This window comes from Protopterus annectens, chromosome 11.part0, assembly GCF_019279795.1.
Source record: "Protopterus annectens isolate FY-2018-M chromosome 11.part0, PAN1.0, whole genome shotgun sequence".
NCBI classification, from domain to species: domain Eukaryota; kingdom Metazoa; phylum Chordata; order Ceratodontiformes; family Protopteridae; genus Protopterus; species Protopterus annectens.
In genome coordinates, this window is record NC_056745.1 from 1,550,877,821 (window position 1) to 1,550,897,621 (window position 19,801).

The following is a 19,801-nucleotide window of genomic DNA, read 5'->3' on the forward strand; positions in this document are numbered from 1 at the left end:
ATAAGGTCGAAAGCTGAGAAGCAGCTCTGTCTGCAGGTCCTGCAGCTGTAGGATCCTGTAGGGTGAGTCTCCTAGCTCTTCAGGAGATCCGTCTGGAGACGAGTAAAATGGGACAAATAGTTCAGTGACCCACGAGTAAAGGCCGCTGAAGAAAAGACACACTTCCCATATCTGTCCATCGTGCGGGACTTCTTGTTCGGCGGATGGACAGAAGAAGAAGTCTCTGCTAATTCCTTCTTTAGGGCTGCCGCAACCACCATAGCATCCACTGGCACGCCCTTAGTCAGGAAAGGTTTGTCGTCTGGTACAGTGATAAATTTACTTGGCCTCCGCAGAACTGGTTTCATCGATTCTGGGGAGCTGCAAGCCTTTTGACTTACTACCCCCCTAGCAGCGGGTCGAAGGGTGGAGACACCCAAGAGGTGGATGGTTGGGAACAGAGTGCGTCCAGGTACACGGATTCGTCTTCAGAAGGGGATAGGGATTTCCAGCCACCCATCTGCTTGAGGATTTCCAGCATGTCTGAAAACGAGACATCCTCAGAGGAGGACTGTGGGGACCCTTCTGAGTCCTCCAAGTCCGTGTCTGATGCAAGAGACAAGGGGGAGTCTAAATGCTTCCTCTTACAAGTCCTCTTCCAAGGGACCTTTTCAGAGGGGTGCTCTGGGGATCTGGGAAGGTTTTGGAAGGGGGGAGTCACCCAAAGGGGCGTCCTGGGGAATTTGTTCCCTACGCCTAGGTAGGATGAGTGGTTTGGAGGTGGACACTGGCCCGGAAGAGGAAGGAACAGCTGGAGCCGAGGGTGGAGCAGTCTGACAGGACAGCACATTCCTTATGACCTCGAAGGCACCACTGTCTCAATCCGATGGAGTCCCCGGCTCCGAAGAGCCAGGAGATCTCCTCCGAACAGAGGGTGATGGCTCCAAGGCTGATGTAGGAGCTGAACTCAACTGCGCCAACACTCCGAGTGGGAGAGTAGCGACAAGGGTCCAATCTCGCTCTCCCCCCACAGCTGACAAAGGAGTGTTGGCCCCCCAGATCTCTTGAGAGATGGTGGTATTGACGGAATCGGAGTCAATGTCGGATCAGAGAGATCCTGGGTTTTCAGATCCGACGGTTCCACCACAACGACCTCCATGCACTCTGGCTCTGAACTCAGGTGAGTCGAAGAGGCCAGTGTCCTGAGTGGCCTCTTCACCACCCTCTCCACATCATCATCCGAAAGGCTCCTGGATGATCGAGAGGAATGGGTGGATGATCGGTGACTGCCCGCCACAGACTGGAGAAGTGGGGACTATGGAGCGGGCTGCAACGGTTCCAAGGAGGGAGACCTGGTTCTTTTATGACTCCTAGATGGCCAAGGACACAGATGGAACCGAAGGAGATAAAGCCTTGTCAGACCAGAGAGGTTTCGGATCCAATGAACTTGAAAGTTTGTCTTTTTCCTTCGATGGCTCCGAGGTCAGAAACAATGAAGATGTCAGTTTAGAGGATTTGCCCGATTTTTTAGCCTGAATCCTTTCCACAGATGCCTCAAAAGGCCCTTTTAATAAACCTCTCAATATTAGTTTATTCTTCTGCTCCTGCAGGACTCTAAAACTGAATCCATAACAAATGGAACACGAATCCTGCAGGTGGACAGCTCCCAAACGGTAAATGCAGCTGGTATGCTCGTCAGTCAGGGACATTTTTTGGGAGCAGGAGCCACACTTTTTGAATCCAGAATGCTTGGATTCCTTGGATGCTTTTTTGGACATATCTATACAGTAAAGATAATGATAAAGCACAGCTAATAATAGCAAAAGGGAAGAACAAAATAACTCTCAGTCAGCAAACAAAGAAGACAGTTTTTTTTTTTTTTTTAAGAAAAGAAAGGTAGTGGAAGGGGGACAGCCTATAAGTTAAGCGACAACTCCCCCAACAGAGGAGAGCCTTAGCTCAATAGAAGAAAAGAAGGGGATAATGGGGAAGCCCTCTAACTAAAATGGGCCGAAAAAGAAGGACAAATCCTCTAACTTAAACGGATTCATAAGTTAGGTAATAGCGTAAATAGTAGGCCTGAGGGAAAACGAACAACAGACACAACAATAAACAGCAACTAAGCGGTGATAGATAGGGATAGAAAAACACCAGATACAACCACTCCTACAGATATAGCTATACTACGTGGAAAAATCACAATATATTAAGCAAATAGTATAAAAAAATTGAAAAACTTAGCCTGAGCCAGTTTACAGCAATCTCGAAGCTTCAAGCGGCAAACAAGATCTGGATAACACTCACTAGGCATGTTGGGATAGGGTCTAGCCTTGAGTCAGTGGAAGCTCTCAAGCTTTAGAATGCAGCTGAGTTGGAGCAGAGGATCTGCACCGAATCCCATCCAGCAAGAAGGAAGGCGAGATAGGGACAACATAACATTATATATTTTACAGAAAAAGTTCTGATGGTCATAAAATGAAAAAGATGGGAACTTTTTGCCAAGCAAAGGAATAGCCTTAGCTGACTGTCAATCCTTGAAAGCCTGCAAGAGGAGTGCTCTGTGGCAGCAGGAAAACTCTCATGGGCTTTGCACCCAAACCACTCTTTCTTCAGCTTTGTTCAAGCTAATAGTTTGGGCATGTGGAAACCAGTTGGCTGTTACATCTTTAGCCGGATATAATCCATATACCTAAGGCTACTGCAGTAGTGACCAATATAACGGACATCAACAGTTACACCCCTAGCAAAATTTTGACAAGATAAAATAACTTTTCTTCACATATTTTGATAAAGTAGAAGGTTTTTCCCCCAACAGGTTACTTATCTGCCCAGTCTAGGTGAAGTGCTAGTCAACCACTGAGTACTTGAAGCCTGCAGGGAAAAGTGCACTTCAACAGCAATAAAGTTATGAAGATTTGACACCAACCACTGACTTTATATGACTCACCTCAGACTGTGCGCAATGGTTAGGGCACACAGAAGATGTCCTAAAGCTTTGGAAGCTAGCCAGCTGTCGTATCACTGGCTGCCCATAATCCACAAAGCTTAGGCTACTGTAACACTGATCTAATGATGAACACCTTGTGTTTTAGACTCTGTTACAAACACTACCAAAGCTGGTCTTTCATTTAACAATCCCCTGTCCCTTTTCATTGCCTGCACTCTGTTATTAATCCCTGGTATTGAAGACAGTGTCTAACCTGCAGAGCAAATGTCTGCTTAGCCTCATCCATCTCTATTAACCTTCCTTTCTCCCTTCCTTGCTCCCAAAATCTTGTATAGGTCCTGTCTCATGTTATGACATCCACACAAACACTGAGGTCCTGTAATTATTTTGCATCAAAGAGAGCTTTACAAAATGAAATTTCAGACTGTGGGTTATGTGTCTTCTCCCTGTGCAAACATGTGCAGCAGCAAGTTTGAATCTCTCCAAGTAATGGGGTTGAAATAAATTAACAGTCAAGACGAAGGCTGCAAATCCTAATCATACACCCAAGTGAGGTGGACTCTCAATAAAGATTACAGACTTTTGATCTGTATACTTCTTTCTATGGAGAAATGCTATGTTAAAGCAAAACAAAGTGCAAACAAAAAAAATAATTCTTCAATAAGGGATGCTTTGTACCAACTGGATTTCTTACTCCTGATTTATGCAGTGCAGAAGAAATGCAATTTAAGAACTACATCAGGACTAACGTAACATGCTAAGAAACCTGAACATATTATATAAATCATCACTAACTAACCAAAAATGCAATTTGTTTAAAAACTACTTTATCAGCATATACTGGACTGACAATAAAGAAACTATTTACTACAAATACTATAATAAAAGCTGCAAACAAGTTATCAATGTTGTTATACAACTTAAGGTGAACTAGATTAAAGCCACTGTACCTTCAGAACTTTAACAATAACAATGTGACCAGACTTCCCATGGTACCACGGCCGTGGGTGTATATAATCAGAGTACCTGGACAGATAGACACCTAAGAAAAACAAAAGGGGAATAAAACTGAGACCTCAACTTCTATATGTATTAATAAAACTTCCCAGTACACAAATATCTAAAAATAAAAAAAAAATTAACATTTTACAATAATTTTCATACAGCTGTGAGCTACAAGCTGCAAAATAACAAACAGTACAGTATCCACTTTGAGAAGTGCTGCAGCAACTATGATAACAACTGGCTAAACCAGTTGCAATGATTCAAGGCATGATTACATAGTGAATAGTGGTGTCAAAAGCCTGATGGTTTTGAATTATAGCTCCACAGTGAGCACTTGAACACTCATAAATTACAGTGCAGTGAAGTGCGACAGAACACACAGTTCTAATTCTTTTAAAATTATTTCTTTACAGCAACATATTATTGTTTTTCTTTCGGCTTTTCCCAGTAAGGAGTCGCCACAGCGGAACTCCGGTTCGCTAATGATTGGCAGTAGACTTTTTTACGAAATGCCGAGGTGCCAGTTTGACGCTCAACCTTCAACGAAGGCACCGCAGGGAGGACATGCAGACTACACACAGAAGGCACTCCCAAGCCCAGCCGAGAATCGAACAGGAGAAGCTCTTGCTGTGAGGTAACCACGTTACCTCCGTACCACCGCGGCATATACATATTATAAAAAATAATAAACAACAAACAAAGAATCCACTTGATGTAAACTGGATTATTGTACCTCTAGCGCTTCGGCAAACGCCTTCAAGGAGTATAAAACATTACAAAATGAACACAGTCTAAATACCCTAGTAAACAAGACAATTAATCAATAAACATTAATCAATTAACCAATAAACATTAAAAATCAAATCAAATTAAAACTGTTGCTAAGCATTTTATGTTGGTTCATAATTCTAATGGGCTGCAAGCTACAATTTTAAAACAAATTGATAAAGGTGTATTTTCTGATCATTTGTATAAGAAAAAGTTATTGTATTAAGAAAGTATTTGTATCTTAAAATATGACACTATCTCCTCAGGGTCTTAATGAAGAATGTAACTGGAGGCTTTTAATCTGATTTGATTTTTAATGTTTATTGGTTAATTGATTGTTTATTGATTAACTGTCTTGTTTACTAGGGTATTTAAACTGTGTTAATTTTGTAATGTTTTACACTCCTTGAAGGCATTTGCCGAAGCGCTAGAGGTACAATAAATCCAGTTTACATCAAGTGGATTCTTCATTTGTTGTTTATTGTTCATTTTAATTTTTTTGGTCGGTGTCTTGTTCAGATTTTGTCTTTTTATGGCGAATGAATCTTTGTTTGGTATTCCTAGGCTTTTGAGAGATGATGCAATGGATGGCAGTCAAAAAACTATGGACAGTTTTGTTATGCATTAGAATGTTGCGGGCATTTCCGGTTCACAGCTGCTAATACTTCTGCCCCAGCGGTGGTAATTTCTTCCTCTCATTTTTCTGAACAGCTTGAGCAAGCAAGAAAATCTAAAGTGAATGACCCATTTGCTTCAGTGGGACAACCTGGTTCTTCTTCCAGTCCTTCAGGTGAATCAAGTGCCTTAATGAGTAAGTTGGAACGTTTGTTGCATAGAGAGACTGCCGTACATTTCAACTTATTAAGTTTACAAAGATATGTTGATTTGGATATTACAACCTAGGGGACTAAGAGCTTTTAAAAGTCCCTCCACTCCTTTTGACATGTCTGATGAAATAGAAGTGCAGTTCAGTAAAAAATGATTATTGGCAGCTCACCGCTGTAGTTTACAACGGATTTCCATCTTATTGGAACGAGAAAGGGTGAAGCAAAATAGATTGAAGGAAGACATTAGAGTTGCCTATAATGATTTATCTAAACGGCTTTCTTCTATGTAGTTTGATAAGTATTTATCGGACATTAATGCTGGTTTGGGGAAATATGAAAAGGAAATGATTGATCGTAACTGTACCAAACTGAAAAGAGACTTAAAAGATTATGAAAATAATCGTGTTTATTTATAGCACAAACCAACATACTCTAATCGTAATAAAGGATCTGGCCCCTTTAAGAAATCACCATCTCCTTCTAGGAGCGTGTCATTTGTGTCAGATGTTTCTGGAGTTTCCTCTAATTGCGACGGAGAAGGAGAACAGTTTCCAGCATTACCAGCGGCTCAGAATCCTTCTAGACTAGCTACCGATTTTCGGAGAGGGAACCAGCAGTTTCAGGAAGAATCAAATGATCAGAAAAGAGGGCGATTTCAGTCTGGCAACTTCTGTAACCGTGAGGGACAAAATTTCAACAATAACGGCAACAAAAGAAGTAAATGGTACTGATTTGACTGATATTAATGTTATGCAAGATATTTGCAGTAGTTCATTGTTTGCTGAATATAGTAATGCTTCTGCAACAATGGATGTAACTAATGCTTTTGAGTTAAATAACATTTCTATTGTGCATAACATATCTGGTGTGTCTATCTGATGAACAAGTGAAAGTTCTCAATTATGGTCTTAAATATATACCTACAGTGATGCCTCGGTTACATGAACTCAAATGTGATATTTTTAGACTATGTTGTAAGATTAATTTAAAATATATTTTTTTGCTAATAAACAGTATAATGAGTGTAACGAATGTTTGCATGAACTTAATAGTTTAGAAGATAGTTTTCATTCTTGCTTATCTGACCCTGAGGAATGTTTTGATTATGAAGGTGCTACTAATGCTTACAGCTTGCTAAAACTGACAAAATTTTAAGTAAAAGTAATTTCATTCCCCCATACCAGCATGAACATATAAAGTGTTTTTCTCAAATGCTGAATTATGCTGTGGAAAGTGCTTTTTATAATTTTATGCAACATAAGGATGAGCTAGTGTATAATTTAAGTAAAAGTGAATGGAATGAATTGCAGCTATTCGCTAAGAATTAACAATTTATTATTAAACCATCTGATAAAGGTGGGAAAATAGTAGTTATGAGTGCTGCACAATACTACAAAATGTGCATGTTGCATTTGGTTGACAATAAAACTTATGCCAAGAGTAACATAAATGAATATAATAAGGCTATAAATAGATTTGATGCCCTTATATATAAGGGAGTCAGGTTAAAATATTTTTCACAGAATGACTATGATAAAAAATTGAATACAGAGGATAGTGATTTGGCTTTATTTTGTCTTCCAAAAATTAAAAAAAAAAATGATGTTGACCCACCTGGTAGGTCGACTGTATCTGCCCAAAAGTATTTTTTTATCAGACATTGGGACATTTTTGCATGAATACTTATTTCCTTATGTGACAAAGCTACCAAGTTATATTAGAGATAGCTTTGATCTGTTAGATGAACTTTCCACAATACAATGGAGTAAAGATATGCTCTTTATAAAAAAGTGTTGATGTTGTTAGTCTCTATACCAGTATTCAATGTCAGTTTGGGCTAGAAGCAGTAAAATATTTTTTAGGGGACAGTCCAGTATCTTGTTATATTACTGAAATATTGGAATTTTGTTTAAATAATAATTTTTTTATGTTTAATAAACAGATATATAAACAGATTAAAGGAACTGCTATGGGGGCATCTTCTGCCCCCATGTATGCCAATTTGATGATGTGCTTGTAAGAGTTGGAATGTTTATATCGTATACATTTTTTAATAATTATGTAGTTAATTATTTTCGTTTTACTGATGATCTTATTTTTATTTGTAAAGGTGGGATATCTAATGTTGGTCAGTTTATAGAAGCTATGCAGAACAACAGATTTAGTCTGTCTTTTGATGGTATACAGGTGGGTAGAGACATAACTTTTTTGGATATACATCTTATTTTGGAGGACAGTAATATTTTACGGACTTCTGTATATAGGAAATGTTTTTATAGTAATCAGTACCTGATGGGTACTAGCTGTCATCCAGCTCATACTATAGCCTCTTTACCTTATGGGGAATGTTTGAGACTGAGACGATTATGTAATAATAATATAGACTTTTATAAGGAAATTAATATTGCATGTAGTATGTTTAGATCAAGAGGTTATAATAGTTATATGATCAAGAGGTTATAATAGTTATATGATTCAAACAGCTATAGATAAGGTTATTAATGAACAATATAGAGTTGGTACCTATAGAAAAATAGTGGGTAGAAATAAAGATACTATTGACAAGGAGAGAAGATTAGTTTACTTTGTTTCCACTTATAGTGTATTCAGTGGTGTTTTAATTGATGTGGTGAAGCACCACTGGAATTTTTCATTTAAATCTATTGATTTGGTGAAACTAATTTCAACGTCTCTAGGTATTTCATTTTGAAGAGAGAGAAATCTGAAAGATATCTTAGTACATAATAGATTTAGATATCCCATCAAGGTACAAAAAAACAAACTATTCATGTAAAGGGCACTATGCCTTGTGGTCATTGCAATGTCTGTCATTTTGTTGCTCGAACTTTTAATTACATAAATGGTCATTTATTTTATGTTAATAACACATATAATTGTAATACTGAAGGCATTGTTTGTGCATTGAGATGCCCCTGTGGTCTTGTATATATAGAGGAAAGTAAAAGGAAATTTAAAATTAGACTTCAAGAGCATATTAGGAATATTATAAACAAAAAAGAAGATAGTCCTGTTGCTAAGCACTTTATGTTGGTTCATAATTCTAATCCTAATGGGCTGCAAGCTACAATTTTAGAACAAATTGATAAAGGTGTATTTTCTGATCATTTGTATAAGAAACAGTTATTGTACAAAGAAAGTATTTTTATCTTAAAATATGACACTATCTCCTCAGGGTCTTAATGCAGAATGCAACTGGAGGCTTTTAATTTGATTTGATTTTTAATGTTTATTGGTTAATTGATTGTTTATTGATTAATTGTCTTGTTTACTAGTGTATTTAAAATGTGTTCATTTTGTAATGTTTTATACTCCTTGAAGGCGTTTGCCGAAGTACTAGAGGTACAAAATACAGTTTACATCAAGTGGATTCTTCGTTTTTTTATTGTTCATTTTAATTTTTTTGGTCGGTGTCATATTATAAAAAATACCCTAGGGAAGCCTCTTTGCTGGCTTATTTACTCACTGCTTAGGCATTCATTTTCAAACATATTTGACTTTATTTGTTATTCCCAAAACTATTTGATCATGTTTTACAACCAATAAACTACCAGTTCATATTTGCCACTATGTTTTTGGGCACACCTGCACATCAACCTGCTTTGATGCCATCATATCAAGACAGCATTTTTACCTGTAGGCATAAGGGCTTTAAAATAAATAAATAAATAAATAAATAAATAAATAAATAAATACAGAAGCTTAAGAGTCAGATAAGTAATAACGACATGCTCTATTGTGTAGAGAAAGATATAAACAAAGCCCTGACTACAGCACATGCAACCAGAATTTGATTGGTGGCCCACACAATGGCTTCAAAAGATGGTGGGAGTGGGTGTGCCAATGTTTGCTCAGCTACCTTACTGGGAGGGATTGGTAGAGGCCTCACTGGAGAAGAACCATCTGGGGTTAGGCCACAAGCATTCAGACCTTGTAAGAAGGGATAGTGTAGGGGGCAAGACTGCCATTAACAGTACTGCCTTCTACCTTGGCAAAGCATGTGCACTGAAAGCCACACGTGTAAGAACGGAAAAAAGCACGCATTGCAGCACGGTAGCTCATCAACAAGCACAGAAGTTTTTTTTTTTTTTTGTTTTTTTTTACAAACTCCCACTTCTCAACCATACCCGTTTTCCTTGAGAGCTGGGAAGTGGAGGAAATAAATGGGTCAATATGGACAGAACTCCATGGATGCTGGGAGAGGATTTCAGGAACCATGCAAGAGCTTAAACCGTAAGAACATTCAAAATGAAGATGATTTATAACACCCAAGTAGTTTTAAGTGATAAAGCACTGCTGTATATATGCCAGAAAAAAGAAGCAGTGATTGAATAAGTTATACTGAAGACTTTGCAATTTTGGGCTACTATTCAGTCAAATACGAGAGACTACAGGGAAAAAAAACCTCTCAAAACAAATTTTTTTCATGTCATTAGATATAAACAGGTAGTAGTTTTGCTTTATGCCACAGTCAACATGACTCACTCATTATAAAAAGGAAGCCAGCTAACCTGCCCCTGTCATAAAAAGAAAGCCAACAAAGCCTACTCTTTCAGTGAATGCACCTGAAAAGAAAATATATGTTCAGGTCAACTAAAAATAATAGTCAAAAAACGCAAACTCTAACAGGTCACAGATTCAGCTGACAACAAATCTGTGGCCAAGACAGAATGTGCATATCATGTGGCTAAAGAAATTATGCTCTGTGAGATAGGCACATGCAAGTTCTATACACACGTATGCATGTACATGTGTGTGTGTGTGTGTGTGTGTGTGTGTGTGTGTGCATATATCTATCTATATATATATATATATAAATATATATATGCACATATACACACACACACATATATATATATATATATATATATATATATATATATATATGTGTGTGTGTGCATATATCTACATCTGTATTTTATTTTATTTTTTTCTACAAATTGGTTTTACATACCATTTTAAATCATTTGAAATTTAAGTGCATATTTTATTTCCATCAAAATACATGCATTTTATCTTTTTCCCACTTTATTCAAAATGATGGTAATAACAATACTAATTATACAATTATATAGGTTTTTAGGGTTCTTGTACACAGACCTGAAGAAGTCTAGAAGGACGAAAGCGATCTTTGTTGACGATAGGTTATGAAAATAGAAACTGATTTTTACATGCAAAATGTATATGTATATATTTATATATAATTTCTGATTTCAAAATGAACTAAGGTTGATATATTTCCAGCCATGTAGCATATTGCCTTGGATAAAATCACAGACTTAATAATCTACTTAATAATTTCGTTAAATAAGATGTACCACTAAAGTACATTAGGGCTATATATTATTATGACAGCTACTAGGTAGGGCAGGACCAGCTCAAATGTCACACTGATGGGGAAGGGATGTGAATTTAACATGTGTACCAATAACACTTTGTTTTACAGCACAATAAACCACTCCCATGCCTGATAAAAAGTATATATATATATATTTAGAATGCTTGTGAGGAAATCATTACTCTATTTTTGTTTTACTTGGATCGCTTGTCTGTGTACTTAATAAAGGATTTTCGACTGGAAACAGACAGCCTGCCTTGCTTGGATTACTTTCAAATACTTAGTAATGCTGTAGAATTATATATTTTCTATTATTACTTTTTGACTTGACGAGTTTATGTTCGCTACTTCTACTACTATTGTCTGATCTGATTAATATACAGTGATTAACTAGAAATATATGGATTGAAAATCTTCCACACAGAGAAGTTTCTTACACTGTTTTGTTTTCAGACCCACTACACTTTAGTGGGTTGTTTTGAGACTTCGGGGATACCACGGAGATTATATATATTTTTTCCTTACACATATACACGTTTTATATATATATATATATATATATATATATATATATATATATATATATACACACACACACAGAGATATAGCTGTATAGGGTATATATATAATATATATATATAAACAAACAGATGTATGTGAGTATATATACATACACACACACGCACACATATAAATCTATTATAAATGAAAAATGAAATTCATTCAGCACTCAAAAAAGGTGGTAAAGAATCAATTGTCTTGAACACCTCCCCCCATACAAACACAGACTGATCAGTTTTGCAAATATCATTGTCTGCAAGCTGTTCTCTCCATTTAAATAAAAATAATCTCGTCATATGACCAAAGCCCAGCAATGAGATCTAAAAACAAATTTTTAAACAGCAAAGCTATTAATAAAGATATGAGCATTCTCACAGAGATCACTGAAATATATATGGATGCAAATCACAATATTCCAAATGGTTGGAAAATCTTCTTTTAAGTTAGTCCACCCTAACATAAAATATTATACAACGACCCCCCCCCCATTAACATTACAAGACGTGCACACTAATTGGCCAGAGTGCCCGTTGTAAAACCCACAATATACCAACGGTATAAAGTGCTCAAAACATTTTTTTTTAACAAATAAAAAAAAAAAAAGGAAAGAAAAAACGGAGCAACGGAGACTTTCTTTTCTCCGTTGCTTCCATTTCAAAGCATTGATGTACTGGGTATGCATGGGATGCTAGTCCCATATGCATGCTCAGTACATCAAAACAAGGAAGCAGTGTACCACAACCAGCAGAACAGTAATGCGCCGTTATACAAAGACATTATTTAAGAAAAGTAAGTATTTTTTCTTAAATAATGTCATTGTATAATAGCAATAACAGATTCCGTGGTTGTGGTATATTGAAATTTAACCACAGTTGGATTTATTTAATCACTTGGGCTTCGCCCTCGTGATTAAACCACACCGACTGTGGGTAAATCTTCAATATACCACACCACATCGTCGGTTATTACTTATACTATCCTCTCTATGTACTACACTGCCACCTAGTGGAGATGAATACTAAAATAATTCGTTGTAGGATTTAAAAACATTCATTCAAGACAGGTTTGCAAATAGAAACTAAAGTAATGATCCATTTATTTTCCAGTTTATCAAGTCTTTAATGTTTCTCTTCTACATATATATTGTCAACAATTATCTTATCAGCTCTTAAAAATGTAAAAATAGCTGTAAGATGTTCCTATGTATGTTTATATACTGCAATACAACCCCATATGCATCTGATATCACTTACATAGATTGCAATTCTATCCTTATATTCTCTTGATGTCTGTCCTATGCAGAAGGAATTAGAAGTTATGTACCTACCATAACGTTCCATGTTAGTTGTCTTCTCTCGCCTTCTTTCTTGCTGGATGGGTTCGGAGCCGATCCTCGGCTCCGACTCGGCACTTGCTTTAGCTCGAGAACTCCTTTTACCAGCTCGAGGCAACCCTATATCCCATGATGCAAGGCGGAACTACCTCAGATCTCGTTTGGCAGCTAACTGACCCTGCTAAAGACTATCCTAACATAATTAGGAACCATGGTTCCTAAAAGAAGTCCTCATAACAATGCTCCAGAGGAAGCAATCTAATAGGAACTCTCCAAGATCTGTCCAGGCCAGGGGGAAGGAGGGAGGGACACAAGAAAGAAGGCGAGAGAAGACAACTAAGATGGAACGTTATGGTAGGTACATAACTTCTAAATGTTAAGTTGTCAATCTCGCCTTCATTCTTGCTGGATGGGACCGCGTCCCTAGCACCTGTATCCCGGGTGGCTCAATGGAACAGACTCTTGAGAACTGTGGAACCAAAACTGGCCCTATCTCTTGAGGCCAAATCCAACTTGTAATGAGACACAAAGGTATGAGGCGTGGCCCAAGTAGCTGCTGCACAAATAGTGTCAATGGGAAGTCTATCCTGAAAGGCTATAGAAGTGGATAGACTCCTGGTCGAATGTGCTTTTGGCTTAGAAGATAGTTGTTTGCCCTTAGAGAGTACACATAGGAAATGGTGGAAGTCAACCATCTAGATAAGGTCACTTTGGAAACTGGAAGACCTAACCTGTTTTCTGCATAGGAGATAAACAATTGGTCTGATTTTCTAATTTGTTTAGTCCTATGCAAGTAGTACCTGAGCTGACGATGAACATCCAAAAAATGCAGCTTCTGTTCAGCTCTGTCAGAATAGTTAGGAAAGAAAACTGGTAGATCAATAGATTGGTTAATATTGGTTTGAGATACAACCTTGGGAAGAAAGGAAGGGTTAGTTCTAAGCGAAACCCTATCCTTATGAAAAACAAGATAAGGAGAACGAATACAGAGGGCCTGAATCTCAGAAACTCTTCTTGCAGAAGTAACAGCCAGCAAAAATATAGTTTAGATCCCATTGCGGAGGAAGATGTTTCACAGGCGGTTTTAGGAGAAAAACTCCTCTTAAAAAGGCCTTGCATAACCTATGAGACATGATGTTATTGTCATGCAAGCCAACATGATACTTGGAAATAGCAGCCAGTTGTACTTTGACTGTAGATGACGAAGATCCTGAATGAAAAACCTCCGCCAGGAAATCCAAAACAGAATGTACAGGAGCGGTAAAAGGATCAATATTTCTGGCGTTTGCCCAAATCGAAAAACGTCGCCACTTGCTAGCATAAATAGTTCTAGTGGACGACATTAAAGAAGACACTAAAATGTCTCTGACTGAGTCAGAAATCATTGGAAGCCTGGCTAGGGAAGGAAGTGGAGCAACCAAGCAGTGAGGTTGAGAGAATGAATGGCCCGGTGCTGCTGACCCGACTGGTGATTCAAGGAACTGGGTCCAGAAGCCAGGGCTGCACCAGAAGATGATGATGTAGAGACGGAAACCAAATTTGTCGAGGCCAATATGGAGCAATGAGGATCAATTTGGCTCTCAAAACGGTGGCTTTCTGAATGACTTGTGGAATCAATGGAAAGGGAGGAAAAGCATAAAGAAGTCCCCGAGGCCAATCCTGGGTTAGAGAGTCTCTCAAGGGTTGGCCTGGAAGGGGAAAAAGTGTGAAGTAATCTGGGCACTTGCTGTTTTGAGGAGTAGCGAAAAGATCGCAACAAGGGGTGCCCCACTTCAGAAAAATCTGATCCACTACAGATTGATTGAGAGACCACTCGTGAGGCATCAGAATAGATCTGCTTAGCCTGTCCGCCAATAGGTTGGACCTGCGGGGGATGTGCGTTGCTATCAGAAACCGCTGAGAAGAGATCGCCCATTGCCAAAGTCTGAGAGCTTCTCGACATAAGGGATAGGATCTGGTTCCGGCCTGTTTGTTGATGTACCAGACCACGGACATGTTGTCCGTCTGTACTGCAATAGTCCCCGTGGGAAGAAAGTCGTCGAGGGCTTGCAACGTTAAAAGCACTGCTCTCATCTCCAGGACATTTATGTGCAGGTGGTATTCTATGGGTTGCCACGTCCGTGGACCATCCTGCCCTGATAATGCCCCCACCCGATCAGAGAGGCATCCGTGGTGACTGTGGCAACTGGAGGAGGGGGAACAAAGGGTCGGCCCTGATGAAGAAGAGGGGAAGATATCCACCAACGTAGATGAGCCCTGCACGACTGTGTTACCAAGATTTCGTGTCTCATGGGCAGATCGTGGTATGACCACTGCGTGAATAACATCCACTGCAGGAGACGCATGTGGAAGCGAGCCAGTGGAAGAAGAACAATGGCCGCAGCCATTAGGCCTAGAACTTTCAAGACAAACCTGGCTTTGATCTTGTTGCTTAGTAACAGAAGCTGAACAAATTTCTGGATGTCCAGAATCCTTTGATCTGTTAGCCTGGCTAACATTTTGACAGTATTTAACTCTGCGCCTATAAAGGTAATAGATTGGCAAGGCAGCAGAGAGGATTTTTCGAAATTTACCAAAATTCCTAGTCTCTTGCAAAGCTGTAGGGTGTAGTCTCTGGACTGAAGAAGCTGATGCTTGGAGGTGGCGGAGAGGAGCCAGTCGTCCAAATAAGGAAACACCTGGAATCCTCGACGTCTCAGGTGAGCTGTGACCACTGCCATGCATTTGGTGAACACTCTGGGGGCTGAAGTGAGGCCAAAGGGCAGTGCCCTGAATTGGTAATGACTGGCTCCCAGCCGAAAGCGGAGAAACCTTCTGGAGCGTCTGTGAATCTTTATGTGATAGTACGCATCTTGAAGGTCTATAGAGCACATCCAGTTGTCCTTGCCCAGAAAGGGCAGAATGGATTGCAGCGTGACCATCCGGAATCTTGCCTTTTTGACAGACTTGTTTAGTCTGCTTAGGTCTAGTATTGGTCTCCAATCTCCCGTCCTTTTGGGGTCCAAAAAGAATCTTGAGTAGAAGCCGGATCCTACTTGGTCTGCTGGCACTGTCTGGATGGCTCTTTTTTCCAGGAGTTTTGAAACTTCCTGTCTTGCCAAATCCCTTTGACCGGGTGAGATGTCTGGAAGGGATTGTAGAGGTACGGGAAACTTTTCGAAGGGGATTTTGTAACCCTCGGATATGATCGACTGTACCCACTTCTCTTGGGATAGGGATTGCCAGGCTACTGGGTACAGCGAAATTCTTCCCCCGACTGCCTCCAAGGGTGGACAGTCGGGCAACACCTCAGGGATGCTGAAAGGGCTTCTCAGGAAGAGACTCCCTGTTGCCCTGGTTCTGAGGACCCCCCTGCCTCTAGGGCGGCGTCTATTATTGTTACCCCCTCTGCCTCTGGGGTAAACTGACCACGTGTGTCCGGTGTAGCTCCTTGGGCTTTACGGAACCACATCTTCCCCCCCTTCTGACCCTTGGGATATGGTCTAGAAGGAGTGGAAAACTGGACTCCAACGGCAGAAAGAGTTTTACCGTCCTGCTCACATCTGGTCAAAGTATCCTTCACCTGAGGTCCGAACAAAGCCGAACCGTCAAAGGGGGTGTTGGTGAAGGAAGCCTTAAAGGGGTCCGCAAAGTTACACAGCCGCATCCAGGCTTGGCGTCTAAGAGCAACCCCTGTGCCTGCGGCCCTGCTCGCTCCATCGGCCGCATAAGATATGAGCCGCATGGAGGAGTTAGATATGGAATTCAGGATAGCAAGCTGTGAGACCATCTTTTCCTGAGCCCCAGCAGCAGAAGGATCCTGGACAACTTCTCCCAGTTCCTTGAGAATATCTCGTTGAAGCCTGGTGAAGTGACAAAGGTAATTCAGCGAACGCATAGCAAAGGTCGCTGAAGAAAACATCCGCTTTCCATACCTGTCCATGGTCCTAGAATCCTTATTAGGAGGATGGACAGGCACTGAAGGATCCGCCAGTTCCTTCTTAGTGGCCGCCGCCACCACCATAGCATCCACAGAGACACCTTTGGACAGGAACTGTTTATCCGAAGGGGCCGTGATGAACTTAGATGGTCTCCTGGGGACAGGTTCCACAGAATCTGGAGCCGCCCACGCCTTCCGAGCCACTACCTGCATGAGTGGGTCGAAAGGCGGAGACACCCAGGAGGTGGAGGGTCGGGATCCAAAAGCCTCCAGGTATACCGACTCATCCTCGGAGGGGTCAATGGAGGGCCAATTCCCCCTCTGTTTGAGGAGCTCAAGGATGTCTGAAAAGGAGACATCCTCAGAGGGGGACCGTGGGGAACCCTCCGACTCATCTAAGTCGGTATCAGATGTAGTAGACTCAGGGGAGTCTGTGTGTTTCCTCTTACACGTCCTCTTCCGAGGGGGTTCCCCTGCAGGATCAGGAGAAACCTCAGAAGAAGAGGAAATTCCCAGTGGGGAAACCTGGGGCGATGGATCCCTGGGCCTGAGAGCAAGAGGCTGGCAAGAGGCATCTGCAGGCACTGATGAGGGAGGAGCTAGAGGGATAGACCGTTGACCAGGCTCAGAGGCCAGGACACTCCTCATCACCTCAAAGGCTCCTCTCCCCGGGAGACCGGAACACACCCGCTCCGAAGAAACAGGAATGGTCGGCTCCAAGGAGAGAGAAGGCTCCGAGGCCGATGTCGGCGCCGAGCTTACCAAAGCCGAAGCCCCGAGAGGGAGAGCGGGGTCGGACAAGGGTCCGATGCCATTAGCCCCCTCGGAGCCGACAGTGGAAACCCGACGACCGGACCCCTCCAAGGAAGGTCTCAAGGAGGAGATCGGAGCTGAAGACAACGGAGCCGAAGGATGTATCGGCTCCGGCATCGAAACAGCCGCTGTCCCAAGAAGCTCCGGCTCCGAACTCTGGTGTGGAGTCGGAGGAGGAATCTCAAGAATCGGGGCTATAGCCGAAGTCTGTTGAGACGGGCTATGGAGCATTTGGGCCAGTGCCTGAGACTTCAACAGCCTGCTTACCACCCTCTCCAAATCGTGGTCAGACAGCCTGGAAGATCTCGAAGATCGGCTCCGATGGCTCCGCTCCGACAAAAGAGGAGAGCCCGGAGCCGAGTGAATACTTAGTATCGAAGGGGACCGGGATCTCTTACGGGCCGAAGCCATCGGAGCCGAAGTCCCTTGAACCCCAGATGGAGCCGAGGATATCTCGGCTCCGATGCTGGATAAAGTGTCGGCTCCAGCCGGAGCCGACAAGGCCACAGTAGTCAGGGTATCGGAGCCGGTCGGCACCGAACCCACTACTCTAACAGAAGAAGTATCGACTCCAGCCGGAGCCGATATCGGCTCCGACAGAGCCGGAGCCACCGGAGGAGGCTTGGACACTGTAGCCTGAACCTTCGGTGGCTTAAGAGGTTTTCCTGCCCCTGACTTAGGAGGAGAACCTTCAGGTTTAAGTAAACCTCGGAGGTTTAATTTGTTCCTCCTTTCCTGCAGGACTCTCTGGCTAAAAGCATGACACAACGCACAGGAGTCCTGCAGGTGCAAAGGCCCCAGGCAATAAACATAAGAAGTGTGACCGTCTGCCAGAGACATTTTCTGACAGCACTGGTCACACTTCTTGAAGCCTGAGACCTTGCCTTCTTTTGACATCCTAGAAGGGAAACACAAACAGTCCCAACAAACACACCAATTAATCCCTTACACAGACACACAGGAAGGGAATAACTTGGGGAACTAGGCCTGACTAAAACTTTAAACTGAAAACTATTAAAAGGAAGGGAATAGGGTGGGCTGTAACTAAGTACAGGCTAATCTAACACTAAAGGGAAAAAATAAACCCCTAACTGAACTTTTTCTTCTTTAACAAGAAAAAACTTACCTCAGCTGGCAAAGGAGACCTCTTTCGCTAAGCGGCAAACGAGATCTGGGGTAGTTCCGCCTTGCATCATGGGATATAGGGTTGCCTCGAGCTGGTAAAAGGAGTTCTCGAGCTAAAGCAAGTGCCGAGTCGGAGCCGAGGATCGGCTCCGAACCCATCCAGCAAGAAAGAAGGCGAGAGAAGACAACTAACATGGAACGTTATGGTAGGTACATAACTTCTAATTCCTTCTGCATAATAATTCGTTGTAGGATTTAAAAACATTCATTCAAGACAGGTTTGCAAATAGAAACTAAAGTAATGATCCATTTATTTTCCAGTTTATCAAGTCTTTAATGTTTCTCTTCTACATATATATTGTCAACAATTATCTTATCAGCTCTTAAAAATGTAAAAATAGCTGTAAGATGTTCCTATGTATGTTTATATACTGCAATACAACCCCATATGCATCTGATATCACTTACATAGATTGCAATTCTATCCTTATATTCTCTTGATGTCTGTCCTATGCAGAAGGAACTTCTTTACTAAAGACCACATCAAAACAGCTTGTCTGGGGAAAGTACTACTACCACCCATATTGCTGGGAAGACACCTTAAGACCCTTCCTATGAAGAGGTGGGGTATAAAGGCCAAAATCCCACTTGTGTCATCATTTCCAAAATTTCAATGAAGGAAGTGTCCCGTGGAGGGGATTTGGGGGAAACTTTCCCCTTATAATTCTTTCTCAGAGGCCTGTGATGGAAGTCAAATGAACGTCACAAACTCAGTGGCACCTATGGGTGGAATTGGTACCCTCGACATATGTGCATGGAAGAACTAGCAGTAGCTTCCTTCTACACTCCGGAATCCACCAATGTGCCCAGGCCCAAAACCATCAAAGCAAACTTGCTTTGAATCTCTGCTGATATTGGCAGAATTGCCAGCACAGAGGACTCCACACCAGACACCAAACCAGAGATCTTCACTCCCAAAGTGCCAAATGCTCCAACTTGGAGAATGGCACGGAAGCTGGTGGTTCCAGCCCAGTCACTGAAAAAGACTCTGTGCTGATATCCAAGGACCTAGTAACTGTCATCACAGAGGGAAACATTTATGCTACTGGTGCCAAAGAAAACAGTGTGGGAGATGTATGGTCTATTCATCCAAGGAACTAGACATGTC

General features: G+C 41.2%; 1 protein-coding gene across 1 annotated transcript in view; it reads right to left on the minus strand.

Moving 5' to 3' along the window:
• The window catches only part of TASOR2 (transcription activation suppressor family member 2), a 2,454,942-nt gene that overhangs the window by 2,132,139 nt on the left and 303,002 nt on the right, over positions 1–19,801 (minus strand). The window contains exon 5 of the mRNA XM_044088824.1: positions 3,877–3,968. Within this exon, the coding sequence (XP_043944759.1) occupies positions 3,877–3,968 (92 nt within the window). The remainder of the gene's footprint in view (positions 1–3,876; positions 3,969–19,801) is intronic.